The 8,842-nt window shown below is 39.3% G+C and overlaps 1 protein-coding gene and 1 long non-coding RNA gene across 3 annotated transcripts in view; one reads left to right on the forward strand and one right to left on the reverse strand.

Annotated features, from left to right (window-relative positions):
• Positions 1-5,824, reverse strand: part of CEP97 (centrosomal protein 97) — a 28,643-nt gene extending 22,819 nt beyond the window's left edge. For both annotated transcript variants that reach the window (XM_086675553.1, XM_025913863.2), the window contains exons 1-4: positions 5,689-5,824; positions 3,680-3,822; positions 2,866-3,024; positions 1,441-1,542 (exon numbers count right to left, since the gene is read on the reverse strand). In XM_086675553.1, coding sequence (XP_086531679.1) covers positions 1,441-1,542; positions 2,866-3,024; positions 3,680-3,822; positions 5,689-5,731 — 447 coding nt within the window. In that variant the 5' untranslated portion in view covers positions 5,732-5,824. The remainder of the gene's footprint in view (positions 1-1,440; positions 1,543-2,865; positions 3,025-3,679; positions 3,823-5,688) is intronic.
• LOC147577488 (uncharacterized) lies at positions 4,820-8,593 on the forward strand. The gene is made up of 2 exons (XR_015240338.1): positions 4,820-5,626; positions 8,280-8,593. It is a non-coding gene; the product is annotated as an uncharacterized LOC147577488 (long non-coding RNA).
• Positions 8,594-8,842: the final 249 nt, after the last annotated feature.

Here is an 8,842-nt window from a genome sequence, read left to right on the forward strand (position 1 = left end):
TCTTCTAATCCAACTTTCTCTTTTCGTGTCCACATTCTGAGCTCAAGAACGTTTAAAGATGTGTCCAAGAACACACACTTGGTATAGTAACTAGCATTTTTTGAAATTTAAGTTATTAAAACTTGAACAACTTCCAACATATTGTTCATTTCCTTTTAAAACATCAAAATAAGGGCACCTGGGTGGATTGGTCGGTAGAGCATGCAACTCTTGATCTCATGGGTTATGAGTTCAATCCCACAATGGGTAGAAAGATTACTTAAAAATAAAACCTTTAATACAAAATCAAAATAAAGAGTAAGAAAAGTGAAAGATAACATTAAAAGAATCACATATATGGGTGCCTGGGTGGCTCAGTCAGTTGAGCGTCTGACTCTTGATCTTGGCTCAGGTCATGATCTCACAGCTTGTGAGATCCAGCCCCATGTTGAGCTTTGTGCTGAGAGCTTGGAATTCACTCTCTCCCTCTCTCTCTCTGTCCCTCCTCTGCTTGCACACTCTCTCTCAAAATAAATAAATAAACTTAAAAAAAAATCACACATAAAGCAAATTTTCCAAAAGGGAGAGGTAACCCACAACCCACAATTTACAACTGTATTCTCTTGAAAGCTAAAAGCTTAAGAAAGGTAGAACATGCTATTTGCAGATAAAGCTGATTCAAATTATGTCAGCAACAATGAGTAACTAAAGGCTTTGAATACCCAGGGTTCTGATAAAATAATCATTCCAGGAAAAAAAAAAAATCCTTAGTTCATTTGAATTCTCTTAGTATATGGACACATCAGATTGTTTACAGTAATTGCTGCTAAAAATGATTTATGCTCAAGACATGGGGAACGGTGAGTTAATAACACTGCTTCTAAGGTTTAACAAATTCACCTAATGCTAATAATATCCAACGATGCAAAAATATGGAAAAAGCCTACATGTTTTTGAAGCTTCAATTGCAACTGTTACTTATTTGATTGCATAATTCATTCCCCTCCATAAAAAGTGCTATATATTACAGGTTTACTTTTTAAATTAAAGTGAAGTTACTTTTGATAACTTAGTGATAACTATTACTCAAAAAACAGCCATCCCGAGTGTCAAAAAACAGATTCAAGTTCAGGAATGATTACATGTCAGCCCAATATGTTACATATTACATAGCTACGCTGCTAGTGTTGGCTGATTAGACATAAAGGGGACTTCATTATGTTCAAAGGATGGCAAATAAGAATTAACCTTAACTACAATGATCAGTTTTAATTAAAATAAATCAATTACAGAAACTAACAACAGAGTATTTCATACTTCATTTCTGGTACTCTAATAGAATTTTTATCAGAAGTTACGATCTGTTCTTCATACAGAGTAGGATGATTTTAGGCCAATCAGATCACTTTCTTTTGGTATATTAATATAAAATTTCAGAAATGACATAGCAAACAGACTTACCTTCAGTGATACCAATTTCGATAGATCACCAATCTGGGGTATGTTATTGTCTGATAAATCAAGGTGCTGTAGAGCTGTGCAGCTACTGATTTGTTCTATGGCCTGTCACAAGAAAAGCATCACACAAAATCAAAAAACGAAATTCTTCCCTAGTTCCTCGTAGCTGAGTGTCCTGCCTCCTCTGCTTCCAATTGTAAGCAGAGGAGGAGAGCTTAGCAAGAGAAAGAGAGGGCAGTAATAATAGAATTTGGTAAATTCTTATGTAACAAGCTTCCACCCTCATTATCCCTCTGAGAGTAGAACCATGTCATCCCAGATATTTATAGCTTGAAAAAACCTTAGTGATAACACATGACAGTTGGTATAGTATAGAGTTTATAAGTAAAGAGTGGAACTAAACTGGATGGATTCAAATCCTGGCTCTGTAACTTCCTGGCTATGTGACCTTAAGCAAGTTACTTTACCTCTCTGGATCTCAGTTTCTCATTTATGTAATGGACATAATGACCATACCTACTTCATACGCTGTCATGACATTGAGTGAGTTGACAGTTAAGGTGCTTAGAACAGCATCTAGCATTAATTAACTGATCAATAAGTCAGCTATTACTATCATTTAATTGAGTCCGTCATCTAACATATCAAAATATAGGACACAGACATTTTTAACTTACCAAAATTTTAGAGCTACTAAGTGGTGAAAGCAGGACTAGAGTCCAGATCTCTTGACTTTTATTTTGCATTTATTTATTTTTAATATAATTTATTGTCAAGTTGGCTAACATACAGTGTATACAGTGTGCTCTTGGTTTTGGGGGTTGATTCTGTGACTCATCACTTGCATACAACACCCTCTCTTTACTTTTAAAACAGTATATTCTCTACTATATTATTAAACGTTTATTCAAAGCTTAATGCAGCATGATACAGTCTCCCTCCTAACATTCCATTCTACTGTTTGATCTATTCTTATAAGTATAATATAGATTCTTTGTCCACATTGAAAACACTATGGGACTGTGTTACGTGTTTCAAAATAAATTATTTTTTCAGTTTATGTTAACTGAAATGATCCCCTGGGAAGTGGGAGTAGGTACTTTCACGTTTTATTCTATTTATTTCTGTATTCACTATTATAGTGAATACCTTTGTAAATTAAAAAAAGAAACAATTCGGGGCACCTGGGTGGCTTGGTCCGTTGGGTGCCTGACTTTGGCTCAGGTCATGATCTCGCAGTTCGTGGGTTCAAGCCCTGTGTAGGGCTCTGTGCTGACAGCTCAGAGCCTGGAGCCTGCTTCGGATTCTGTGTCTCCCTCTCCCTTTCAGCCCCTCCCCTGCTCATGCTCTGGCTCTCTCTCTCGCTCTCTCTCTCTCTCTCTCAAAAATAAATAAACATTAAAAAAATTAAATAAAAAAACAATTCACCTTGAGATTATTTCCTGCCAAATTCAGCCATTCCAAATGTACTAGATCCTTTAGCCCTTCCACATAGCCAATGCTATTATGAGGCAAATTTAACACCCTGAGTTGGGTCAGTTTGGCCACACCCATCATTCGCACCAGCCGATTATTAGCCACTGACAACTGTGGAAAGGAAAAGATATCATTATTCTTAGTAAAACATGCATATTATTTTCACATGACAATGGTTAAAAAGATTTGTTTACATGGCCAAATATTCCCAAATATACAAACCCAGTTTGAACTTTTCACATATTTTGTCTAAATACTCTACAGTGCTTGTTGTTGTAAGTTGTTCCTAAGCAATGGAGAATATACATAAAACTGAGCCATCAGAACCTCTCCAACTATTCAAAAGAAAACACTTTTAACAGAGCCATTACTTGAGAATATAAGCTCCAAAAGAATGAGGTCCTTATAATGTCTGGCAAAATCTAGAGCAGTACCAGATATATAAGGGGAGACCAATAAACATTAATTGAAAGAATGAATGAATGAACTCTTTACCTCCGTCATAACATAAAAGGTTATCTTAGCAACACAATGCTTTGCCAACATAAAATATTTCCTTTTTTAACAAATGCTTCTTTTTCTAGTCTATTTTAAATGCAGCACATAAATAAATGTTCATCTTCAAGGAAAACTGTCATGTAAAAATTTAAGGTAACATTTACTGCTTTCCAGGCCTGTATAGTTACTTTTTTGTTAGGTTATTTTATTGTTTTGTATAATAATAAACTGGTTGTATATAACTATTTCCCCAGATAGCAATACCTACCTGTATTAATCGTCTACATTTCTCAAGATTTTCCAATTTAATAATTTGATTTTTATCCAGAATCAAAGTATGAATATCAGCTTCACAGGGTAAGTTTGGACTTAATTTCTGTAGTCCCTGTCCTGACCAGTTGACCACTGATCCTTGAAAATAGAAGAGAAATTGTTAGAAAACACAAATACAATGGTTGAGCATAGGGATGGAATTATATTCATAAAATCTCTATATTTAAGGTTAAAAAACACCAGGGCATAATAAATATCAAGATTTAAAAACTAAAGCAATCGAGTTCTAAAAGCCCACAGATTGAAATTATTCACTTTCTCTCAGAAATATCAAAAATTACACCTAAAAATCTGTGATATTCTACTCAAGTTTCTATGATGTAATGCTGTGGAATGCTTCACATTTAAATATGAACTATCCCATATTTTGTGGCTAAGTAATGATTGTATTTTTTTTAATGGAACTAATCTTTTGATAGAGATCAACCTGCTTGCAACCTAATTACCAGTATATCCTAAAGTCCCCGATTATTTTAAATATCATAGTTCAGTTAATTTATCTATGAATTGAGAACAATACACTTGATTGAGGTGGGGATAAAAAAAAAGAAATGATATAAACAAAACTTAGCCCCATTCCTGGCACACAGAAGCCAATAAAGTAATTTAGTTTCACAGACGTTTCAAATCCTATTTCCCCGGGGTTAACCATTGTGCTATCTTGGGCAGGTTATTGATCTCTTTGGGGCTCACTTTTCCACTCTATAACATGGGGATGATAATAATATTTGCCTTACAATGCTGTTCTACAGAGAAAATGAGATATTAAAAAAAAAAAAAAGCCTCAGAACATCATCTGGCTCACATAAAAAGTACTCCTTAAATGTTTACTGCTATCACTGTAGTTCCCGTGGTGGGCTGGGGGGGGGGGGGGGGTGCAGTTTAAGAGAAGCAGATATCAAAAAGGGGTGGGGCCACAGAAACTGCCAATTTCAAATTTATACCCAGATTAAGATTACTGTGGGAAATAATTATGCAAGATTGCTCTCCTGAAAGGTTTCAACGTTTTTTCATTGTCTAATGGATTTTAGCATTGGCGGGGGAAGGGGGGGGCGGGGAGGGGTTGTCACGGGATTCTCTGAGAATTTGGTGAAAGCTGTGTGCTGTGCAATGAAAATGTAGTCTTTGCACGGGGTCGACAGACCCCTTGGAACTATCGATTTCCCCCCACACATATACTCCGAGAAGTTACGGCCCTCAGATAATGACCCCCAGATCCAAGCTTTGGAGAGAGGACTCGACCAGCCCCCGACCCAGTAGGCTGCAGCGGAGCCTCGGAGCCGTAACCAAAACAAAGGAGCTCGGCTCACGCCCGGCGACTCCCGGTCACAGAAGCATCCACACCCTGCGCTCCGCTGGGTGGCCACCAAACCCGATCCCAGGACCTGGTCTGCAGAACAAGGGGTGTAGAACTGTGGACTCTAGGTCCCCCTAGATTTTATCACAGCCACCGGACACTTCCAAAAAAGGGTTTAACGTCGGTCAGGGAGCTGTGGTTGAAAGACGGTTTCTTAAACGTGATAGGAAGCTAGGGGAAAAGGAGACAGGCAAAGCTAAAGAGGGAGATCCGGCAGTTTTCACTTGGGCATCCAAAATTCGAAGTAAACATCCAAGAAAGGTCACCGCAGCCCGAAATCTACCACCTAAGCAGCTTCAGAAGCGCGGAAGCCAGGGAGCCCGGCCACGCGAAGGACCCTGGCCACGCGAAGGACCCTGGGGATGTAGTCCCCAGGTCGACCCTTTCCGCAAATCCGCAGAACTAGGCAACACTCAGGAACTACAACTCCCAGAAGGGAGCGCGGCTCCGCGACGCCCACCGTCCCGCATCGAAAGAACTGGTACAGAACTGCACACCTAAACCCAGGCTTCTTCTCTCCACCAGGTAACTATTTAACTTAGTTCCGTGGAGTAAACCTTAGGTCTCAAGGGTGAGGATCGCCTTACCATCTCCAGGAGGCAAAGCCGCGTCGACGCGCGCCACCGCCATACTTCCCGCTTGCTAATAATACCAAGCAACCGTCTTCCAGCTGTTTGGTGGAGCCTGTAGTCAGGAGGCAGCAGCCGGAAACTACAGCTCCCAGGATGCACGGCAACCAGACGGCCCAATTGGCTGGTCTGCACCTAATGGTGTAAAACCCGGGTTGTAGTCTGAGCCGCAGTGTGTTCAGAAACTCGGGTCAGCTCCCTTTTCTGACAAATAAGCAACTGTATTGTTAGGTGATCGTTTCACTCCCTTTTCTAGGTGTCTCCGAAATTTGACACTTTTCCCATTGAGATAATTATAAGGTCGCTATTTAATGCAGACCGAATTTGAGCGCTCAGTGTTAGAAGTCCTCTCACTGCAGAGGTGGCTGCCCCTTCTTTTGACAATTCTGAATAAGTTGAAAGTTTTCAACTCTGCTATAAGAATGACTTGGGAGATCTTGTTGAGATAGTCAAAATGGATACATTTCATATGAAAATTTAAAGCATTCTGGGGTAGAAAGTTCTATAAAGTATTTTTAAGTGGTTCTTGAATATTTAACAAATTTAGACCTGGGTGTATATTTAATAAGTATGAACCTAGGATTTTTCCAAGGAGTATACAAGAGAAGTTTACAACATAGTCTCCAAATTCAAGAATTACACTTCCCAACGCTATGGGAGGCTTACACCTTTGATATAACTATTTCCTGATAACTAGCATGATTGCAACTATAAACACAGAAAGATCTCAGCAAATGGAAAAAGACAGAAACAACAATCTTCAAAGAAGACTTCGGGGCGCCTGGTGGCGCAGTCGGTTAAGCGTCCGACTTCAGCCAGGTCACGATCTCGCGGTCCGTGAGTTCGAGCCCCGCGTCAGGCTCTGGGCTGATGGCTCAGAGCCTGGAGCCTGTTTCCGATTCTGTGTCTCCCTCTCTCTCTGTCCCTCCCCCGTTCATGCTCTGTCTCTCTCTGTCCCAAAAATAAATAAACGTTGAAAAAAAATTAAAAAAAAAAAAAAGAAGACTTGAAGGAGGAAGTGAAACGGAGCTAGGGCTTAAAAGATGTGTAGACTCTAAGACGATTCAGAAGTACATGAAAGACATTAGCACAGGCTGCAGGTGAGGGTAGGTGGTAATGAGGTTATTCTCAAAAGAAGTGAAAAACTAACCTAATAGCAGTACAGAAGGTACAAAGGAACTTCAATTTCTAGTACACATGCCTCCATTCCCCTTTCAACCTTTATTATGAACTCCCCTCTTGCTGGAACAACATTGTAGAAAATCTCTGATCATTTGTGTTTGGGGAAATCTGGTAACTCACACTTTTGGATTTCCAGGCCCTTGATCCTGTGAGCATTCCCTCCTTCCTGGGTTCTCCTATCTCTGTGACTACACCTGCCTTAACTCCTTTTTTCACTCAATTTCCCACTGATTTAGTCTGAAGACAAATTTCCTAGTTCTGAAGAGGTAATTAAGACTAGGAATCTTTCTCTTCTAACCAAGAGACACCTTACCTAGAAAGTGCAATTTTACCATATAGGTGTAAGAACAAAGTGAGTCTGAATACTGTCTCCTACTTTTGTTCCCGAAATATCTCGTGAGAATTGAGGGGAGTCTCTGGCACAGAGAGAAAGTGTTTATAGTTCTCTCTAATTTAGCAGGGTAATGACTTGGGAGGGGGATCCTGGTAGCCCAGAGGATACCTGAGGAGTAAAGTTCCCTCTTGCAAGTTTTTTGTTTTTGGTTGTTTTTTGTTTTGTTTTGTTGTTATTGTTTTGTTTTGTTTTGTTTTGTTTTGTTTTGTTGAGCAAGAGGGAGAGAGACAGAATGAATCCCAAGCAGTCTCCTCACTGACAGCGCAGAGCTGCCCTCGGGGCTCAAACTCATGAACAGTGATATCAATATCAAGATTCAGACACTTAACAGACTGAGGCAACCAGGCGCCCCTATTGAAGAATTTTCTTATTGAAATTCTTTAACTTTGGTTCTAACCTTCTTTTTGATTTACAAACCACTTCAATAATCTGAAAGGGTTGCAGCCTTTCTTCCAGACAAGTGGACAGACAAAATACATGAACCTATCAGTGTATAACTTTTTGCACTCTTTGGGTTTTGTTATTGTGTGTAACACTTATTAAATAATAACAAATAATAATAAGGAATGTTAATATTCATTCAGGATTTCTAGATTTTCCATGAACAGATATATCATAGTGACAGTTCCTCTTTCCATGTCATAAGTCACAGATAAGGGAGCAGGACCATAAGAGTCTGCCAATGACTACTAACCAAAGAAGAAAATGTTTACTTTTATGCACCTAAACCTTCACATAAAGATTTTTTTAATAAAAAAAATTAGCACATTTTCAAAATCTTTACAGTGTTAAAATTCTTGTAATGATATGGGAACTGAAGGAACCCCATGAAAAAAAACCTGCATTTTTTTCTCCTTTTCCTTCTTATATTCTTGCTAGGACCTACATGGCTCCCCTATACGTGGCTTATAGTACCAGTAATGTATGTCCTTGTACGTGTCAAGGAGTTAATGATTTCTTTGGAATCTTCCAGCACAAAAGTAACATCTAAGGAGCGAGGTCATCATGAACATTTTCTAAGACCACTGACGCCAGACACCTTGACACCAGGACCACTGGCTCCAAGGCATAAATGACTCATGAAGGACACCTGAGCACTTGCCCTTGTTTTGACCAGTTCCTGGATGCCTGACAGAACATGTACACCAGACCAACATCCTCGGTAAAAACTCCAGACCCCAAGCAAAGACGAGACTCATTCTCCTTTTCCTTTCTGAGTCTCCTAGATGCTCGGTCTGTATCTGCCCTCTCTAGATCTTCAATAAATGCTACTTTCACTTCCTCCCAGATGCTGTTTGATTTCCGCCTTGTATAAAGCCAAGGATCGCATTGGCTGGTCCTACGGGACCCCCTCTGGGTCCTCAAACCCAGCCAGCCTAAATTATTGAGAAGAGTTTGTAGTTTTAAAGCTTTAAATCTTCAAAGTTATTATACTTACTTTTTTTTCAAATATAAGTTCTCATCCTAATGAGAAAGCCTCCTTTGTTTTGTGAAGATATATTGCACTACCCACAAGTGTTGTTCCAGTTTCTTCTC

This window comes from Puma concolor, chromosome C2 (assembly GCF_028749965.1).
Source record: "Puma concolor isolate L17-30 chromosome C2, mPumCon1.1.hap2, whole genome shotgun sequence".
NCBI classification, from domain to species: domain Eukaryota; kingdom Metazoa; phylum Chordata; class Mammalia; order Carnivora; family Felidae; genus Puma; species Puma concolor.